Below are 21,814 nucleotides of genomic sequence, written 5' to 3'. Positions count from 1 at the left end.
ATCCAGGCCCAGCCCTCTATCCACTGTATCATCCAGCTGTCTCAAAAGAAGAAACAGTTAAGCATAATCAACCAACACAGTGACCGTGTCTCATGATAACCTGCCTTTTCCTTTTCTTGTTTTAGCTTACAATATTTGTGTCTGTGTGTGTGGACAGAGAGAGGGGATGGGGATTTTTAAAAAGTAGTAGTGACCAAACCCAGACTGTGGGTGTTTTAACATAGCTTCATTTTAGAGTGTGGTGCCCTTTAAATTGAATTGGTTCTGTGCCAGTGTCAGGCTTGATTCTGATCTGATTTGACAGTGTTAGAGTTGGGGCCAAGAAGAAAATGAAGAGTGAGGTTTTGAGAGGCAGTAGAGAAGCACTGGATTCTTAGGAGTTTGGGTTTTTTATTTTTTATTTTATTTTTTTAATAGCACAGAAATAATGGCTTATTGTTGATTTCTTGTTCTAGCTGCCCAATTTGTCAAACAGAAGCTTCCAGATCTTCTGCGCTCTTACATTGACGCAGACGTCAGTGGAAATCAAGAAGGTGGCTTCCAAGATATTGCCATAGAGGTCCTGCACCTCCTCCTCTCCCATCTCCTTTTTGGGCAGAAGGGAGCTTTTGGGGTTGGACAGGAACAGATCGACGCTTTTCTTAAGACACTGCGTAGAGGTAAGACCCTTCCCTCTGTCTGGTGGACTGCTATGAATGGCAGTCTTTAGGCACTTTCACTTTAGCTGATTAAAAATAATTTATTTAGTAGGTGGGCCCTACAAAGGGAGACATTCACCCTTCTGCTCTTGTTAAATGTCCTATTAAAAGCATTGCAGAGCATTTTGTGCTAGAAATTCTTGATGGTGCTGTTTCATCTTCTTTACCTATCTTGTGATTCCCGTTCTGGGGTCTTTTACTTGGAGAGAAGGTTAAGTGATCTAATGAACCCTATGTTGGAACTGGAATTCATATTTTAACTGGAGGAATATGGTTCTCCAGTTAAATCTTTTAGGATAAGAGCAGGAAAGGTCTTTGAATAGGTTTAAGAAGAGTGCTTAACATGATGTGAACATTGGGAGCAACTGTAGTTAAGCCCAAACAAATCTGCCCGAGAAGCTGAATATGAGTGAAAGTTGAGAGGTTGTCATCAGTTCTAAGGCTTTCTGCACATTTTATTTTTCTGTTAGTAGTTTAGGATAATTGAAACTGAAAGTAATAGTTTTAAGTCTCAGAATATGGCCCTTAATGCTTCTGCTTTGGAAAAGGGCCTCTTGGTGAGGGGGCATAGTTGTTGTCATTGATGTTGGCTTTTCTTGGTGTCTCCTGGGGCTTGTAGGCTTCATTTTGAGTTGTACTATTTCATCTCAGTTAAAGGGAAGCAAATAGGAGCATTCATAGTTCTCTGTCAGTTCTTGAATTGGAAATCGATTGGTAGTTCTCTTATGGGGAAAATCAAATCTTAGTTTTTGTGAATGTTACCAAACTAACACTGACTGGTCATTTTTAATCAAATTAATATGGAAGCTCTATTAAAAAGTACTGTTAGGCTAGAGTAGTGCAAAACAGAGTCATCTTTCTTCTCCAAACCATGCCCTCTGAACTGTCACAGTCATCTCAAGGACTACCATCCTTCTACTAACTCAGACTTGCAACCTTAGGGTCATCCTTAGCTCCTCTCTCTCTCCTCTACATGTGCAGTATAGTCCCAGATCTTAACATTTTTGTTTTTACAGCATTTTTCACACATCCTTCTCTTTACTCAGATCTGCCTCCTCAGTTTAGGTCGTTACCACCTTTCATCTAGAGCATTGAAATAGTGACTGACTGGTCTACTGTCCACCCACTCAACCACCAAAGTGATTTTCTTACAGCACAGCTTCCCATTACCTCCAGGATCAAATAGAGACATTTGGCATTTACAGCCTGGCCCTTTCTTACTTTTCCAGTCGTCTTAGACTCACCGCTGTGTACTCCATCCTATTTGCTGTTCCTCTTGCATGCTGCTCCATTTCCCATTTCGGGTGCCAGGTATCCCCATTCCTAAAATGCTCTCCTCATTTTCGCCTCTTTTTCCCTGGCTTCCTTCAAGATTCATCTCAGATCCTGCCTTCTTCAGGAAGCCTTTGCTAGGCCCCCTAGCTGCTGGGGCCTTCTCCTCTGAGCTTATTTTCCATATACTCCTATTTCTCTTGTATTTACCCCATTGCCTTCTCTGTTAGAACACATAGCATATGAGGGCAGGGCCTGTTTTCCCTGACTTTGTACTTTTGACCCCAGTAGCTGTGTCCCATCACCAAGAGTCATCTTTTCCAAAGGAGAAACATGAGGAGTGCATATGTATGCTTTTAACAGGGTCCTTGGCACATAGTAAATGTGCTTTAGAATAAAATAACAAAATATGTGCTTTAGAACTGACTGACTGACATGAAGCATGGAAATTAGGTTTTAAAATGAGCTCAGTAACTCATCCTAGGATTGATCAAGACAGAGCCTTGCTTTGACAAAGAACCTGTGAATGACAGGAGCCAAGTTTTTTGTGGGAAGTGAAAAATGGCTTGCTTAATATTTGATTAACATAAAAATTGTCTGGTGCTGCAGCTAGGTGCCACAGTGGTTAGAGCACTGGGCCTGAAGTCAGGGAGACTTAACTTCGTGAGTTCAAATGTGACCTCAGACACTTACTAACTGTGTGGTCCTGGGCAAGTCACTTCACCCTGTTTGTCTTGGTTTCCTTTTCTGTCAAATGAGTTGGAGAAGGAAATGGCAAACCACTCCAGTATCTTCACCAAGAAAACCTCAAAAGGGGGTCACAAAGTTTTGTACATGACTAAAAAATGACTGGACAACAGCAGAGCACTTGTCTAAGGTAGTTGGGTGGCTCTGTGGATAGAGTGCTGGGCTTGGAGTCAGAAAAACCTGAGTTCAATTCTAGCCATAGGCAACTAGCTGTGTGATCTTGGTCAAACCCTAACCACTGCTTGCCTCAATTTCCTCAACTGTAAAAATGGGGATAATAATAGCACCTGCCTCAAAGGTTGTTTTGAAGGTCAAATGAGGTAGTATTTGTAAAGTGCTTAGCACAGTGCTGCTCACATAGTAGGTGTTATATAAATACTATAAATACTAGGTATTTTTATTATTAGTTTTTAACCATCCTTCTTCTTGGACAGATTTTCCCCAGGAACGTTGTCCCGTGGTGCTTGCACCACTACTTTACTCTGAAAAACGGGACATTCTAATGGACAGGATCCTGCCTGATTCTGGAGGGATAGCTAAAACCATGATGGAGAGCTCTCTGGCAGACTTCATGCAAGAAGTAGGCTATGGCTTCTGTGCAAGGTTGGTAGTAATAGTATTATTATAAAAAGAATTGCCTACGAATTTCAGTATGGATTTTTTTTTACTATGTATTTCGGAAATGTGTTCTGCTATTATATAGTTTGCCACCTTTGTCTTTACTTTGATCATATTTTAAAAAAAACAAAAACAAACCACTGATGCCTTTTAGATTTCTAAATGTATCCCTTTCTATGCCAGAGAGTCAGCCTTTATAATAAAGAATAAAGGGGGGGGGAATGTTTCAGCCAAACCAGCCAGTCTAGGAACAAGTCTGACTTTTTTTTGTTATTCCATACCCTTAATCTGACTCCATCTCTGCAAAGAAGGGGGGAGGAGGTGCCTTCTGTCTCTCTGCTTTGGTGCCAAACTTGTTATCAGTTCCCAATGTTTAATTGTAAATATTTTGTTGTTGTAGTTTCTGTTTGCATTGTTGTAGTCTGTGCGGTTTTTTTTTTCATGCTTCCTCTTCTCTTTCTGTCAGTTTATATAAGTCTTCTTTGTATTCTCGAATCATTGCTTATAGCTAATAATAATAGCCAACATTTCTATAGTGCCTACTATGTTTCAGGCACTTGCTGTGTGCTTTACAGTTATTGCCTCATTTGATTCTCACAACAACCCAGATAGGGGGATATCATTCTCCCCACTTTGCAAATGAGGTAGATAGTGTGGAGACTGGATTTGAACTTAGATCTTCCTGACTCCAGCCTGGTGTTCTCTCCACCAGCCAGCTGTCCCCCCCCATCAGAGTAATGTTACATTACATTCATGTACCTACCATAATTTGTTTAGCCATTCCTGAATCTGTAGCAAGCCAAAGGATTTCCGATGGCCCACAGGTTGTGCAGGCCTGGTCTATGGGCATTTTTTTTTTTTAATGTCCATGATCTCCTTCATTCCAGTGTATACAATGAAACCTTTGGGTCAGAGGTTATGAACAAGTTAAACAGCTTATTTCCATTTCAGATCGTTTTCTAGATATCCACCAAGGAGGCAGGTAGGTGGCACAGTAGAGCTCAGGCCTTAGAGACAGGAGGATCTGAGTTCAAATCCAGCCTCAGACACTTGAAACTCACTAGCTGTGTGACCCTGGGCAAGTCACTTAACCTTGATTGCCTCACCAAAAAAAAAATGTTCACCAAGAGTACATCAGTATCCCTCTGTACCCACAATAATTCCCAATGTTAATTATTTCCATTTGTGGTTATTTTTCCCTCATGATTAGTTAAGTAGATTTTATACTCCCAATCTAGCAATATTAAAATAATATAAAGTGGACCAAATTACCTAGGCTATGTAATTTATGCAAACACCCTTCAAAAATTGTTGGTCATACTTTTCCGTTTATTTGACTATTACAAAATTAACCAAAAAGTTCCATGGTTAGACTATGCCCCTTGAGAGCATGAACTATCCTTTACCTTTCTTTGTATCTCCAGCACTCAGCATCGTGACTTGCACACAGGCAGTCAACAAATGTTTATTGACTGGCTCACTTTTTAGTATACCATCCTATTTTGAAGTTAATGTTTTTCTTTCAGTATTGAAGAATGTCGCAATATAATCATGCAGTTTGGTGTTCGAGAGGTCACAGCTGCCCAAGTTGCCAGGGTTTTGGGAATGATGGCTCGGACTCATTCAGGGTTGACAGATGGCATTCCATTACAGGTGAGTATCAGAGACCAAACATTTTACCAAGTGACTTGTAATAGTCTAGCTTCTTCATTGTAATTAAATTCTTCTGTGATTATTATTGCCAATCATTTCTGTTTGTTAATGAAAAGTTCCACTTTTTCAGTCTATCTCAGCTCCTGGCAGTGGAATATGGAGTGATGGAAAAGATAAAAGTGATGGAGCACAGGCCCATACCTGGAATGTTGAAGTCTTGATTGATGTTCTCAAAGAGTTGGTGAGTTTGTTGCCATTCTGCTTTTTAAGTGTTGTGTGAAGTAGATTCCAAAGGGAAGCAATAACCAGCTGTATTTATTCCCAAAGCAAATTTTCCCTTTCACATTTCCTTTACTACATTCACCTAGCAAATGAAATAGAAAAAAGTTAGGTGACAGAACAGGTAGGACTGTAAATAATGGAATAAGTTTGTGGAGCAGTGATTTCAAAGACAGTTGGATAGCAGTGACTATTCCTTCAGTATTATAGACCTTTGCAGACTTCTTTTGGGCGCTAGAAGATAGTGCCCAGAAAAGAGGATGAGAAAGAAACAGAAGGAATCACCCAGGGAAGCCTTCCAAGGAATTCATTCTCTGAAGAAAGATTGAGGTTTTGAGGATAGGGATGCTGAAATTAAAAGAAGGTCCTAGTTTGCCAATATAATAAACGTCCATTTGAAGATAGTTGAGGATGTGAATGGAGTTTTCTCAAGGATAATATCCAAAGTTATAAAACCTATAGTTCAATTTCCCTGACTATTAGGTTAGTCACAGACTATATTACTCTACCTTGAATAGTCAGACTACGCTGGAAGGTTAAGGACCCAAACTAAATGGCATTTTGAGTATAATTGAAATGAAGTATTAAACTATAGGAAGATTTTGGATTTCTTGGTACCAAAAAAAGTCGGGATGATGGTTTTAGGTTGTATCTTAATTTAGATTTATATTTCAATTAGTTTCTTCTCTCTATCCCTTTTACTTCCATGATGGCATACACCTGTTGGCCAGCTTTTAAACTTATTTCTTAAAGTTATCACACAAACCTTTCCTTTTCATCTTGTTAGCTGTGTAGCAGCAGTTTTCTTGTAAATTGAGATGAAAAATAGTCATCTGGAAAAAGGCCAATTTCACATGAAGAGTTTGTACTTGAATTTTTGTTTTAAAAAAAGGATTAGTTATTACTCAGATTAGAGCCTTAAGCTTCTGTTTGATGATATAAACATCATTTAATTCAGTGTAATACATGCACTTATTTAAATGCTTGTTATAGTCTTTGGTTAGAAGGATTATGTAATATAACTTATACAGAATATTGACTAGATCTTCAACACCATCATTTTGACCATTGGAAAGCTTTATGATATGGTTAGTCTTGATAGATGTCTTGAATTTTTTTATTCTTTGTGTCTTTCTGCTCAGGGTAAAGGTGGTAGATCTTTGACACAGAGAAAATGGAGGCTGCTCAAAGCGTATGAATGGAAACTATGAATTGGAGAGTCACAGCTTTCCTATAGTCTGTCCAGTAATTTGAAAACTATCTCCTACTAAAGTTGAGGGCTCCCTCCTTTAGCCTCTCTCTCTTTCTTTCCTTTCCTGTCCTGTCCTTTCTTTTTTTGCAAGGCAGTGGGGTGAAGTGACTTGCTTAGGGTCACACAGCTAATGAGTGTCAAATGTCTGAGGCCAGATTTGAACTCAGGTCTTCCTGAGTCCAGAGCCAATACTCTATCCACGGCGCCATCTAGCTGCCCCCTAGCCTCCCTTTAGACTGAGTTCACTTGGTCTGGTAATAGTGTTTTAATGTTACTACTATAAGAAAAAAAAACAAAACCCTGCAAACTTCCCCCAACTCCAATTTCAGATGGTGGTAGCAAGTTGTGCTATAGGCTTATTTGTTTATATCTTTCCCTCCTGGTTTTAGAATCCAAGTTTGAATTTCAAGGAAGTAACCTATGAATTGGACCACCCTGGATTTCAAATTCGTGACAGCAAAGGACTTCAGAATGTGGTATATGGCATTCAGAGAGGTCTAGGCTTGGAAGTCTTCCCAGTGGACCTTATTTATAGGCCTTGGAAACATGCAGAGGGCCAGGTAAGCCTATATTACCTAATTTTTACAAGGAGAAGAAAGTAATGACAGTATTTAACTGATGGATAAAGTATTATGTACCTATATTACTTGATTCTTGTTATAAACTAGAAATCAACTTTCTTTACTTTAAAAGAATGTGATCACACTTCTGTATAGCTTCAGTTTAAATATAAGGCATGCTCAATTTAGATAAAACCGTCCAGTTGTTTGCACAAGAATCCCAGCAGCAAATCACCGCAGTGCTTTCCTTTGGATTTTGTAGCTGAGTTATTTGTAGGAATGTGAAGAGTTCTGGAGAGACTCACATTTTTCCATTTTCTTGTACTGTTGAGTATGGCATTATGGTGCGTATTTATGTAAAAGATACTTACAGTTGGAAGAGTTCAATCAGCAAGTCCTAAATGAGGTACCGTAAAGTTTGTATTTTTCTTGTTCTAGCTCTCCTTCATTCAGCATTCACTGATAAATCCAGAGATCTTCTGTTTTGCTGACTATCCCTGTCACACAGTTGCCACTGATATCCTCAAAGCACCACCAGAGGATGACAATCGAGAAATTGCCACATGGTAAATCTTATCTCTTTATTTTTCTACAATGGAAATTGGATTTCTCTCTTTTGAAACGGATAACTTTTTTGTTTTGTTTTGTTTTTGCTAGGCAACGGGGTTAAGTGACTTGCCCAGGGTCACACAGCTAGCGAGTGTTATGTGTCAGAGCCCGGGATTTGAACTCAGGTCCTCCTGACCTCAGAGCTGGTGCTCTATCCACTGCGCCACCTAGCTGCCCCAAATATATTTTCTTTTTTTAAGGCAATTGGGGTTAAGTGACTTGCGCAGGGTCTCACAGATAGTAAGTGTAAAGTGTTTGGTCTGAGGCCGGATTTGAACTCCGGTCCTCCTGACTTTATGGCCAGTGCTCTATCCACTGCGCCACCTAGCTGCCTCTTGAAATGCATAACTTTTTAATAGCCAGCAAATTCAGTGCATTATGTACTGGCGATAATGGACCTACATAAATTTGTAGTTTGCTGTTTGTAAGATGGGCTACGTAATGAGTGTTACTTTTGGCTGTTTCTTTCTGGTCCAAGAGACAAGTTGTATGATATTTCCTTCACATTTCCTCTTGTGAGCATTGTATCCATATCTTCTTGAAATACCTGACGTCAAGCTCGTTCCAAAGTTGGGAATTTGAGAATGTTTACAAGTGGTTATTTGGATTTGAGGCCAGAATTTCACACTTCCTGAAATAAAGTGTTAATTACTTCTTTTCTCCTTTCCCTCCTTGTTTGTTCTCCCCTCTCCCCCATCATCTTCCCTTCTCTTTCTTTTTCAAGGTGAAGATAGAACAGTGGCATAATTGTCATTTGATTAGTAGTAGCACATAGGTTCACTTCAACTGAGAAGATGAAGCTGCTGATTTAATTTTTTTGGAGGGGTTGAGATGTAAAACAGGGTATTTGTTGGTAAAACAGGGATTGTTTCTCCTGTCTTGCAACTTAATTATTTCTCAACTTACAAAAGTAGCTAAATTTTCTAGCTTCACTTTGTTTAGGGAGATAGCTTCATCCCTTTTCCCCTTCCTCCCCCCGCCCCAAAAAAATACTAATAAACTCAAAATATTTAAGTATAAGGTAGTTTGGAAGGGTGGACATTAGAAGTTGGGGTATTGAGAAAGGCTTCATGTAGCAGGTAATATATGAACATGAGGAAAAGAGTGACTCTGAGGTAGAGATTCAGATGGCCTACATTCCAGGGATGGGGGACAGCCAGGGCAAATGCAGATGAAGATAGCAAATGTAATATTGTGTGTGAAAGGCCAGTTTGGCAGAAATGATGTTGATAGTTTGGGGCTAGGTTGTGTCACATTTTAATAGCTGAGCAGAAGACTTAATTTTTTCCCAGAAGCCATTGGTAGCCACTGGAGTTGTTTGAGTAGGATTTGCCTGGTTAGATTTGCACTTAAAGTCACATTGTTAGCAGTGTGTAGGGTGAACTGAAGTGGGAAGAGACTGAAAGCACTGAGACCAGTTGGGAAGCTGTCGCCAGAATGTAGGTGAACAATGATGACAAGCTGAGCCAAGATAGTGATTCTAGAAGTGGAGAGAAGAGGTTGGATTTCGGAAGTATGTTGGAGGTGGAGATGGCAAGATATGGAGCAACAGAGACAGAGATGTTGCATAATGTCAAAGCTAGAAACTTGGAAGATGCAAAGGATATCGGTACCTTTGACTGAAATAGGACAACTTGGAAGAGGGAAGGGATTTGGGATGTCTTTGGGATGTCCAGTTTGAAATGCCTAAAAGGCGATTTCCTATGAGATACTGGGACAAATATGGGGCTCATAGAGATTTGGAGATCATTGCTGTAGAGGTGATTTTCATGCCCTCTTTCAATGGTGAAATGTTAGCATAGCTTTAACCAAAATAGTTGCTTAAGAAGTAAGGGATTTTGATCTCTTGTTGAATGAATGAATGAATGAATAAACTTTAAGGAGAGGAATATGTTTATACCATAGAATGTTGATTTGAGTAGCTGAAAATGGTGGTTTTAAATTGGAAAACTAATTTTTTATATGTGAATTCTCATATGCCATCTAATTTCTGTTTTGGTTAGGAAGAGCCTGGACTTGATTGAATCTCTCTTGCGACTGGCAGAGGTGGGGCAGTATGAGCAGGTTAAACAGCTCTTCAGCTTTCCCATCAAGCACTGTCCAGATATGTTGGTATTAGCCTTACTACAGATCAACACTTCTTGGCATACACTGCGCCATGAGCTCATCTCTACCCTGATGCCAATTTTCCTTGGAAATCATCCCAACTCTGCCATTATTTTGCACTATGCCTGGCACGGGCAGGTAAGAATTCACCACTTTGCCAGTCTGTTTCACTTAATTATTTTTTCTGCAGGAAAAATTCTCCTTATCTTTTAAATGGATTCTCCATCCATGTCCTGAAACTTGGTGGTACTCAATGACTTAGGAAGACTTCCTGCATTCACAACATAGACTTTCAGTTCTGTGATCCTGGGCAGGTGGCCCTCTCTTTGCTGGGTCCCTACCACCTCTAGATCTGATGTCATTTCTCTGATGATAGAATACTTTTCAATATGTTTGATAGGCAGAGCATTTTCTTGAATATTTCCTTCTGACTCATCCTTAATAGTCCATGTTTCTGGTATTTGTACTTGCTTCCAAAAATCTTGCACCTCTTTCTACGACTTGTACCAACTTCCTTGTGCTAACTCATTATCAAATAGGATCCACCCACAGTTCTAAAACATGTATTGTGATTCTACCTGTTACATGTGCATGCACGTTTTAATCTTTGAGCCCATTTCTCAAAACAAGACTGTGTATGTAGAGTTTGGAAATCATGTATACTTTGTTGTTTTTTCATAGTAATTACATAAAAAAAGAGTGTTTCTCAAAATAGCCAGGAAATCTTGTCACTATTAGTCCCAGCCTCTTAAGCTATTTTTTGTATGACCTTTCTACTTTGAGACACTGAAGACTGTCTTTATAAAGATAATTTTTTCTAGAAGTACAATTTAGTTTCATTTAGTTTAATAAATAACTACAGTTTCAAGCACTGTAAATAATTGTGTAAACTTTAGTTTGCTTACTGCTTTATAATCAGTGATACTTTACCCTTAATGTGTCTGCATTCTGGTGAAAAAGAAGTACAAGATATCTTTTGAAAGTTGTTTGTTTTTACAATATTGTCATTGTATTAATTTTTCTCTTCATGTTCCACTCACTTCAGTCTGCATCAGTTTCCTCTGAAGTTGTGCCCTTCATCATTTCTTACACCACAACAGTATTCTATCATTTGTGTGCCATAAGTTGTTCATCTCTTTCTTGATTCACAGGCTCCCCTTAGTTTCCAGTTCTTTGCCACCACCAAAAAAAAAAATCTGCCATAAATATTTTTGTATATATGAGTCGTTTTCCTTTTATCTCTTTGGGGTACAACTTTAGTAGTAGGGGTAGCTGGGGCAAAGGTATGTGCAGTTTAATAACTTTATGGACCCAGTTCCAAATTGTTATCCAGAATGGATGGACCGGCTCCACCCGGCAGACATTCACATGCCTGTTTTCCCACAGTCCCACCAGAATGTGGTGTTTCCTTTTTTGTCAACTTCATCAGTCTGTGTCAACTTCATCAGTCTGATGGGGGTGAGGTAGAACCTCCTCAGAGTTGTTTTAATGTGCATTTCTTCTCTAAGTGATTTGGAGAATTTTTTTATATGGCTTTTGATAGTTTGGATTTCTTTTTCTGAAAACTGTGCATTTGTAACTTCTGACCGTTTATCTATTGGAGAATGGCTCTTATTCGTAAACATCTGAATCACTTCCCTGTTATAGAAATGAGACCTTTATCAGGGAGAAAAAAATCATTGTTACAAATGGAGTAGTGTCTTCTAGGTCAGTTTAAACAGGTTAACAAAGTTTCAATATAAATAAGGCGTTTTTATAATTTAAGAGCAAACACTTTAAAACAGTATTAAGAAATAATATAAATGCTGTAATCGTGTGCTTGGGCCGGGTTTGATCAGCCTTTAATTTTTTTAAGATTGAAAAAAATTTTAGGTTTTATTTTTCTGGTCATTGAGAATTAGAAGTTTGTTATCCTGAGATTTGTGGTACTTGAGTGAATTTGCCACAGGTCCCAGAGTTTTCTGTGCCTTAAAATTGCTTCTATTTTACTGTTGTAGTAGGCTTCCTTTTAGTTGAGATGAAACTTCTAAGCAGGGACTCAGCTAAGATGATAGAATTCATTGTCTTAACTAGGTTTGAACCAGTTTCTAATGATTCTCCTAAGTTTCTGGTTTTTTCCAGAATGTTCATGTATTTTGAACTCTTTATTGGGCTGAATTATCCTGTGCTCATGCTTTTAACATGTAGGTGATCTCTGGTTAAAAACTGAAATGGAGCTGTGAGATAGTTGTTGATCAAATGGCCTTGCTCCTGTGCCTCTTCCCCTCCTGTAGGGACAGTCTCCCTCAATTCGACAGCTTATCATGCACGCCATGGCAGAATGGTATATGCGAGGGGAGCAGTATGACCAGGCCAAATTGTCACGGATTCTTGATGTGGCCCAGGACTTGAAGGTGAGTTGGCGATGATACTTTGTCATTGCTTTTTTTGGTTTATTATACTACTCACATTTGTTATTCGTTTACAAACAATGCCTCTAGGAATAATGGACAACATCATATGCTTTGACCACATCAGGATTTAGATTTTTTTTTCTTGTTAGGTCAGCCAGCTTATTAATTTTGCTCTGCAGATACTGCACACTTAGTTTTAGCAAACTTTTCTTAATTGTTATGAGGTGATGGTAGTAGTGTGCCTCTAGAGGGTCTAAAGTTTTTTAACCATTCATCGTATTATAGCCTCTGTGGTCTTTGAGCCATCTGAAGGTTTTCAATTTTTGGCTATTATTATGTGTGATGTTTTTGTTACTGTTTCTTTGAGGTATCTATCGCCGTTCTATGGACTTTCATTTATTTGGGATGCAGCTTTTGGTAGCATAGCTGGTCTGATAAGACCAACAGGGCCTTTTGAAAGGTTGTTATATTTGTTGCAACATTATTGCTCTCTGGGTGTGCTTTATACTTCTGATGTTTTAGTTGAGCTTTTGTTAGAATAAGCATGTGCCGAGATGTTTTAGATGGGATATAGATTATGGCTTCAGTTTATCATTTGATTAAAAAGTTGTTGTCTTATTACTCTGTGCTGTCACTTAGCTGCAGGTTTTCAGGTATTTTGGAAAGCACAAGGTCAAGTTTAGTTGGAAGGTAGTGTCATGCTTTCACATTTAGAACATTAGTTCTTATTGTAAGCAAGACATAGTGCTATACCACTAAATAGTACCAGACTGTTTTTGTTGTTGCCAAGAAAATAGTAGCAGCATGCTTTAGACTTGTTTGTGAAAATGAGAGGGATTAGAAAGCATAAGACAGAGAGGGAAAGTTACTGATCTTTTGACTAGTAGTCTCTAATTTTTTTTCTTTAGGCCTTGTCAATGCTGCTAAATGGTACTCCATTTGCCTTTGTTATTGACCTTGCTGCACTTGCCTCTCGTCGGGAATACCTCAAACTTGACAAATGGCTCACAGATAAAATTCGGGAGCATGGGGTAAAGCAGGATTTTTCCTTTCATTTCTGAATTTTAATTCTGGTGATGAAAAATTGCTAAAGAAGCGATCTAGTTACATAGCATTGAAGATGTGGAAATTGTTTTTGGTCTGATAGTTCAGTTCCCCATCCCTTGTCCCCCTAAAAGAACCTATTGAGCTGTAGTAGCTTAGTGCATTATCTTTTTGTCTGATAACAATTGAGATGAAATTCAAATAGACTGAGACTTTCTCTTCCTCAGGAGCCCTTCATCCAGGCGTGTATGACTTTCTTAAAGAGACGGTGCCCTTCCATCTTGGGTGGCCTTGCCCCAGAGAAAGATCAGCCGAAAAGTGCTCAACTTCCTCCAGAAACGCTGGCAACAATGTTGGCTTGTCTGCAAGCTTGTGCAGGGTAAGAGTGTCTGTGGAAAATGTATTTGAAATGTGGAGATATAACAGATTGTAATGGTGGTTGTTATACCTCAGTCAGTCCTGAATACATTCCTGCCCTCCAGGTATTGAACTGTTAAACCATTTCTTATAATGGAGACTAAAGAAGAGCAATTCAGCAAAATTAACGTACACACTGATAATATCTGAGTGTAGCTGATAGTATTCTACATTCTACTCTTCTGTGCCTAACCATGGTTATAATAAGTGTTTAGTATTTTCTTTTTTTTTTTTTTTTACAGTGTGGTAATATCCGTTAAGTTAATGTACAACGCTTTGTATAGACATTCCCCAGTTTTTTAAATTGCTTTGATATTTTCTATTACAAAATGTTTTGTTGTGAATATTTTGGTGTGCATTGGAGCTTTTGGTCTTTGACTTCCTTGGTCTGTGCTCTGGGTCAAATCTCTTTGGTTCAGTAAGGACAGGATAGCCGTATTGTGCAGAATTATTATACCACCTCATAGCTCCACCAGCAGTGTGGTAGTGTGCCTGGGGTATCGCAGTACTTTTACAGTTTGAAAGCAAAGGCTATTCTCCAAATCTGAGAAATGAATTACTGTCTTCATCCAAGATATATTAATAATTAAATACTATTTTGATTTTTTTCGGGGCTGAACTTCTTTTACTTTTTTTGCATTATGTCTGGGACTATTTTCAAATAAATTGTAAGTTAAATGTGTGTGTGTGTGTGTGTGTGTGTGAGAGAGAGAGAGAGAGAGAGAGAGAATTGGGGTTAAGTGACTTGCTCAGGGTCACAGCTAATAAGTGTTAATGTGTCTGAGGCTGGATTTGAGCTCAGGTCCTCCTGTCTCCAGGTCCAGTGCTCTATCCGTTGCACCACCTAGCTGCCCCATAAGTTAAAATTTCACAGTGAATATTAAACAGACCTTTTGAGGACTTTAGCCACATTTCTTGAAAATGATGATTGTCAGTTAGTCCTACTTTCTCATAGTAGGGCTTTGCTTGGAAAACTTTGATCAATTCTGTTTATTTAGTTTGTATTTGGAAGTAATAAGAGTTTTTTTAAAAAATCTATAATCTATCATTTAATCAACTTTTGAATATCTGTCCCCCAATTACTCTGACCTTATGAGGGTTCTTTGTCTTAAAAGGATCTTGTTTCTTATCCTTCTCTCCACTTATACCAATATCACCTTAGTGATCACCTCTCATCTAAAATTTTGTGTTATCTTCCTCATTTGGTCTCTGCCTTTTATCTTTCCAGCCTCATTGGATATTATTCATCCTCCCACGCTCTGCAAGTTAGCCAGACCAGCTTCCTTCCCCCCCCAACCCCTGTTCTTGACCCACAATACTCCATTTGGTGTCTGTCTGCATTAGCAGTGACTGCTGCTCATGCCTGGAACGAAGGTCCTTCTTACCTCTGTCTTTTAGAGTCACTCTCTTTAAGACACAGCTCATGTATTACCTTCTACATGAAGCCTTTTATCATTGCACAGCTGCTAGTGCCCTTACTTCTAAACCACCTTGTATTTAACTACTTTTGGTTTATTTGTATTTTTTCTTTTTTTATTCTTTATACGCATATATGTACTTGTCTTGCCCACTAGAATTTAAGATACTAATGAATAGGGAATGTATTCATTCTGTCTATTTTTATACCCAGCTCTTAGTATGTGTAGTACGTATTTTATAAATGCTTGCGTTGATTATAGATTTAGAGCTTGAGGGAACCTAAAGATCATTTAGTTCAGCTGAGCTCCAGAGTAGTCAGTGGCCTGCCAATGATCACACTGGCATTAAGTGGTCAAATTAGCATTCAGATTCAGATCCCTGGCTTGAGATTCAGCACTGTTTCCAGCACATGATCACAGTTACTACTTAGAGTTTATATTATGGATCATAGCTCTGGGAACATTTGGATGATAGAATCATAGATTGAACTGTAGAGGACCTTAGAAGTCATCTTTCTAACCCTTTTTTACTGATGAGGAAACAAGCCTGGGAGGGTTTAATCGATCTACTTAGCTTCTCACACATGACCAAAAAGCACAGCCAAAGTTCAAATTTAGGGGGTCTTCTCCAGATCTTGTTTTTTTATTTTGTCGTGTTGCCTCCTAATGTAATTGATTTTTTTCTCATTTTGACATGCCGTGATTAGGTAGAAAGTGTTTCTACTATGGTATTTTGGCCAGTCATTATGCCATTTTTTTATCCTGTACAAAAACACTAGGGACCTGCAATATGCATAATTCAGTTTGTAGATGTAGTTATAGCACAGCTATTTAGCAGTTTGAACTGAATTGGAAAAGGGTTCAGGAATTGCCAACGTTGGCTTGAAATGCTTCAGTTTAGGACAAGCGATAGCCATTCATGTTAACTTTACATTTTTATTTAAAAAGATGACTTGTTGCTTTGTTCATATTTATACATTTGGATTAAAGAACTGAAATTTAGTACCTGAAATTAAGACAGTTTTATGTTAAGTGGGCAGCGGATCTGGCAAGGCAAATCCCAGATAGAAACACTTAATTTTTTAATGAGTACTTGGCATGAGAGCATCCTCTAACACATATTGCATATTCCCTTCTCTTCCCCATCTTCACTTCAGTCTGGTCTGGTGCAACAGTGCCACCTCTTGGGCAATGTAGGAAGTTTCCTCACCTAGTAAAGCCTCTTCTAAAAATGGACTATTAATCCCATTTTTATTTTAAGGCCACAACTCATTCCACTCTTGGCAGTCTTCCTCAGGAAAGTTGGTGAAATAGGAGAGTTGGAAAGTTCCTTAGTGACCATTCTAGTCTAACCCATATATGAAACAATTCTCTACTCTAACATACCTGACAAGTGGTCATTGTCTTTTTGAAGACCTCCAAGGAGGGGAACCTACCGCTCCTCTAGGCAGCAAATTCTGCTCTTGGACAGCTGCAATTGTTAGTAAGATTTTCCTGGCATCCAACTTAAATTTGTCTTTTTACAGTGTCCAACCATTATTGCTGCTTGTGCCCTGTGAGGCAAACAAAAAAAAAAAAACCAAAACCCTCAAATAGTTGGAGGCAGCTGTCACGTATCTCCCCACCCATCTTCTCTGGGCTAAATATGCCCAGTTCCTTCCACCCGTTCTCAAAAGACATGTAATTCTGGGCCCTTCACCAACCTGTTTAAACCTGATGCCCAGCTTCTTCTTCTTCATATTTCTGTTTTTAAGAGGCAAAAAGACTAAGCAAGACTAATGATATGCCTTCCTTGCAATAAGGAGTAATTTTTTTGGGGGGAGGCAAGGCAATTGGGGTTAAGTGACTTGCCCAGGGTGACACAGCTAGTAAGTGTCTATGTCAAATGTCTGGTCTGAGACCGGATTTCAACTCAGGTCCTCTTAACTCCAGGGCCGATGCTCTATCCACTGCACCACCTAGCTGCTCCAAGGAGTAATTTTTGAAGCGGAGTTAGATATCAAGAATGAGTACTATAAATCTCTAAAGCCCCTGAAAGTACACAATTTCATAACACAAAACTTGGTTTTCTTTGTAGACAGGCATTCAAGAGAGTTAAACATAAGTTCAGTCATTGAAGACATTCTGTATTTTCATCCCTAATCTACAGTAATTTATCTAAATTATGGGTTAAATAGGCCTTTATGGATTAGCCTAGAAGCCTAACTACCATTTCATAATGTTTCTGTAGAGGAATTTTCTTAACATTGTGTATATGTTGTCTCCCCCATTGAGATGTGAGGTCTTTCAGGGCGAGGTTTCCACTGCTCCAGAAGACCTGAGTTCATATCCAGCCTGACACTAGCTGTGGGCAAATCATTTAATCTCTTGTCTGCTTCAATTTTCTTCAACTGTAAGATGGGGGCAGTAATAGTACCCTCCTGCAAGGGTTATTGTGAAGATCAAATGAGCATGTTTGTCAAATGCTTAGCGCAGTGCTTGGCACATAGTAAGTGCTGTATATACATGCTAGCTATGGCTGTATCCCCTGTACTTAATTAGCACAATGTTTGACACATAGTACTACTTAGTAAATGCTTGTAGACTTGATTTGAAACAACTAACTTAGAAAATATTAAGGAACAACAAAGTCTGAAAGTTAGAAATGGTCAGTATCTAGTAGATCAGATTCTCTTCCACTCCCATTACTTTGTTTTCTAATATATGATGCTAGACAGTGAAAGTAGACTTGCTATGGAGCAGGAAGGCTAGATAGCATTCTTATCCACAAGGTTCTAATAGATGGTGTCGTTGTACCCTTTAATTTTGGAGCTAAAAAAACCAAATGCTAAATGATTTATTGGTCAAAGGGTTCCCTTATAAAAGACATACATTGAGCTTCATGTATGAAAGAAATCGAGTGCATTTTTCACTTCTTCCTTTCTTTTCCTGACTTCTGTCCTCTTCTTCACATTTTTCTATGGAGAGCCAGACCGGTAACTCACGGTTGACACATAAAATCTGCATTCTTTATGACTTAAAAACCCTAAACATAAGTTGAGGTGAGTTGTAGCTTTTCTACCTTCAAGCATTTACAAGAACTGATATTTTAAATCTTAACTCACTGTACAAGGATGTGAAGTATAGTCTATATAAGCAGTTTCTAGAATGGTTTTTAAATAAAGATTTAATGGGGGATTGCCTAAGTTTTAGAAAACAAAACAGTCTTAGGGTTTTGGTGTTCAACATTTAAGAAGGGAATAAAATATGAGGACTTTTTTTCCTTCCAAATCTACCAATCGTATGTTTCATATTAGAGTTTTGTCGCCTTTCTGTCATGATAGCTCACGTTTTATGTACTCCTACAATGAGGAAAGCATTTTGTAACCTGTTAGGCATTATTAGCTGCTACTCTGCTATAACAACAATAATAGCTAGCATTTAGTTAGCAACTTCAGGTTGGCAAAGCTGTGTACTTGTTGTGTTAATTATTCCTTACATCAATCCCATGAGGTAGGTCTGTGATGCTGTTACCCCTATTTTTCAGATGAAGAAACAGATGGAAAGAGGTTTAAGTGACTTGCCCATCAAGGTGGGAGCTGAACTAAGGTTTTCATGACTCTAGTTTCAGTACTCTTACTTAGAGAGAAAATGCCAAACATTATCTCCCATGTATGAGACAGATTCATACCTGCTATTTTGATTCACTTAGGTGCCACATTCTCATAGAAAACAAGAAGTAAAATATTAATGTTTAATTGTACTTCAGTTGATTTTAGGTTTTTTTATTTTCTAAATTTTCTAAAACTTTCTAAGCTCTGTTCTGGTCTCTAGTCATTGTGCCTTTTAATTTAATTGTGAAATATTTGGTATGGCTTTTGGTTTTTTTTGGGTGAGGCAGTTGGGATTAAGTGACTTGCCTATGGTCACACAGCTAGTGTCAAGTGTCTGAGCGCAAATTTGAACTCAGGTCCTCCTGACTGCAGGGCCGATGCTCTATCCACTGCACCACCTAGCTGCCCCTAATTGTTAAATATTTGGAGCAAATTTCTATAACCTTTGTTTAGAACATTTGTGTACTGAACTTTGCTTTATTCTCATTTGTTTTAGCTTTTTCCAGTATAATCTTAAATTTTTTTCTTTTTTTTTTTTAATTAAAATCAAATGTTCCTTTTGTCCCTCCCTCCCAGACCCCCACTAATTTAAGAAAAAAGAAAAAGAAAGCCCTTGTTGCAAAAATATAGAATCAAGCAAAGCAAATTTCCAAGTTGACCATTTAAAAAAAGTTCTCATTTTGTACTCTTCTATCTTTTCCCTCTCTGTCAGGAGAAGGGTAGCATATTTTATCACTAGTTCTCTAGAATAGTAGTAGGTCATTAAGCTAATCAGAGTTCCCATAGTCTTTCAAAGTTGTTTGGCTTTACAGCCTTACTGTCTTTTTTATAAATTATTCTTGTGGTTTTGGTCCATTCACTTTGCATCAGTTTACACAAGTCTTTTAGGTTTCTTAGAAATCATCACTTTTCTCAGTTCTTACAGTGCAGTAGTATCCTACCACATTTATATGGTGTAATTTCTTTTTTTTTCTATTTTTAGTTTTCAACATTCACTTCCATAAGATTTTGAGTTCTAAATTTTCTCCCCCTCCCAGATGGCATGCAACCTGATAAAGGCTCTACATATACATTCATATTAAACATTTTCACATTAGTTATGTTGTAAAGAAGAATTAGAACCAATGGGAGGAACCACGAGAAAGAAGAAACAGAACAAAAAAGAGAGAGCAAACAGTATGTTTCAATCTGCATTCAGACTCTGTAGTTCTTTTTTCTGGATGTGGATAGCATTTTCCATCATGAATCTTTTGGATTTGTCTTAGATCCTTGCATTTCTGAGAAGAGCTAAATCTCTCAGAGTTAGTCCTCACACAGTGTGGCTGTTACTGTGTGCAATGTTCTGGTTTTGCTCACTTCACTTTGCATGAGTTCATCTAAGTTTTCCCAGGTTTTTATAAAACCATCTTGTTCATCGTTTTTTTTTTTTTTGCCGGGGGGGGGAATTATTTATTTTTTAAAAATTAATTTACTTTTAGTTTTCAACATTCACTTCCATAAGATTTTGAGTTCTAAATTTTCTCTCCCTCCCAGCTGGCATGCAGTCTGATAAAGGCTCTACATATATATTCCTATTAAACATATTTTCACATTACTTGTATTGTAAGGAAGAATTAGAACCAATAGGAGGAACCACAAGAAAGAGGAAACAAAGCAAAAGAAAAAAAAAAGCAAATTGTATGCTTCGATCTGCATTCAAACTCCATAGTTCTTTCTCTGGATGTGGATAGCATTTTCCATCATGAGACTTTTGGAGATGTCTTAGATCCTTGCATTGCTGAGAGGGGCTAAGTCTATCAAAGTTAGTCATAGCACAACATGGCTGTTATTGTGTACAATGTTCTCCTGGTTCTATCATTTTGCTCAGCATCAGTCCATACAACTCTTTCCAGATTTTTCTGAAGTGTGCTTGCTCATCATTTCTTATAGCATAATAGTATTCTATTACATTCATATACCACAACTTGTTCAGCCATTACCCAGTTGATGGGCACCTCCTCAATTTACAATTCTTGGCCACCACAAAAGCAGCTGCTATAAATATTTTTGTACATGTGGGTCCTTTTCCCATTTGTATGATCTCTTTGGGATATAGCCCCAGGAGTGGTATTGCTGGGTCAAAGGGTATGCACAGTTTTATAGCCCTTTGGTCATAGGTCCAAATTGCTCTGCAAAATGGTTGAATCAGTTCACAGCTCCACCAACAATGCATTAATGTTCCAATTTTCCCGCATCTTCTCCAGCATTTATCATTTTCCTGTTAAGTGTGGTGTGGTACGTCAGGGTTGTTTTGATTTGCATTTCTCTAATCAATAATGATTTAGAGCACTTTTTCATATGACTCTAGATAGCTTTAGTTTCTTCCTCTGAAAACTGCCTTTTCATATCCTTTGACCATTTATCAATTAGGGAATGACTTGTATTCCTATAAATTTCACTCAGTTCTTTATGTATTTTAGGAATGAGGTCTTTATCAGAGACACTGTAAAAATTGTTTCCCAGCTTTCTTATACTTTAACTTCTTCAGCTATTCTTTAATTGATGGGGATTGACCCCATCAATTTCCAACTCTTTGCCACTACCAAAAAAATCTGTAAATATTTTTGAACACTTTATACAAAGTTTGTTTGACTAAGGACTAACCGTTTCCCTAATATACTCTTCTTCTAATTCCCCATTGTCCCCTTTCCCCTCTCTATTTCCATGTTGAGTGAAATTATTTCTGTATCTAACTGTGTGTTTTTTTGTGTTCTTTCCTCTTCCGACCAGTTCAGATGAGGGTGAGATTCAAGTGTCAACCATACTACTTTCTTCTTGTTTGTATAGACTTCTTTTTATTCGCTCCATTTATGTGAGATAATTTTCCCTAACTTCCCTCACCTCTTCTTCCCATTGTTTTCTTTTTTCTCTCTTTCCATTCTGCTTTTAATATCAAAACATAACCATTCTTAGGCCTTCTGTCTAATTATACTACCGATATGATGCACTAGTGATAGTAGATTTCAGGGGGGATATATGTGTTGTCTCATCCTATTAGAGTATAAGCAGTTTATCCTTGTTTAGTTTCTCATGACTGTTAATTCGTGTTTCCCTTTTTATTTTTCTCTTGACTCTTCTATTTGACCTTCATAGTTTCTGCTTAGCTCTGGTCTTTT

At 38.2% G+C, this 21,814-nt stretch overlaps 1 protein-coding gene across 8 annotated transcripts in view; it reads left to right on the top strand.

Moving 5' to 3' along the window:
- CNOT1 (CCR4-NOT transcription complex subunit 1) overlaps positions 1-21,814 on the top strand; it is a 98,083-nt gene that overhangs the window by 33,677 nt on the left and 42,592 nt on the right. For all 8 annotated transcript variants that reach the window (XM_027857907.1, XM_027857903.1, XM_027857905.1 and 5 more), the window contains exons 7-16: positions 456-659; positions 3,152-3,320; positions 4,862-4,988; positions 5,119-5,229; positions 6,909-7,079; positions 7,518-7,645; positions 9,692-9,932; positions 12,068-12,187; positions 13,096-13,218; positions 13,459-13,610. In XM_027857907.1, coding sequence (XP_027713708.1) covers positions 456-659; positions 3,152-3,320; positions 4,862-4,988; positions 5,119-5,229; positions 6,909-7,079; positions 7,518-7,645; positions 9,692-9,932; positions 12,068-12,187; positions 13,096-13,218; positions 13,459-13,610 — 1,546 coding nt within the window. The remainder of the gene's footprint in view (positions 1-455; positions 660-3,151; positions 3,321-4,861; positions 4,989-5,118; positions 5,230-6,908; positions 7,080-7,517; positions 7,646-9,691; positions 9,933-12,067; positions 12,188-13,095; positions 13,219-13,458; positions 13,611-21,814) is intronic.

This window comes from Vombatus ursinus, unplaced genomic scaffold, assembly GCF_900497805.2.
Source record: "Vombatus ursinus unplaced genomic scaffold, bare-nosed wombat genome assembly UNPS02012515.1, whole genome shotgun sequence".
NCBI lineage: Eukaryota > Metazoa > Chordata > Mammalia > Diprotodontia > Vombatidae > Vombatus > Vombatus ursinus.
This window is presented reverse-complemented; position numbering and strand designations above follow the sequence as displayed.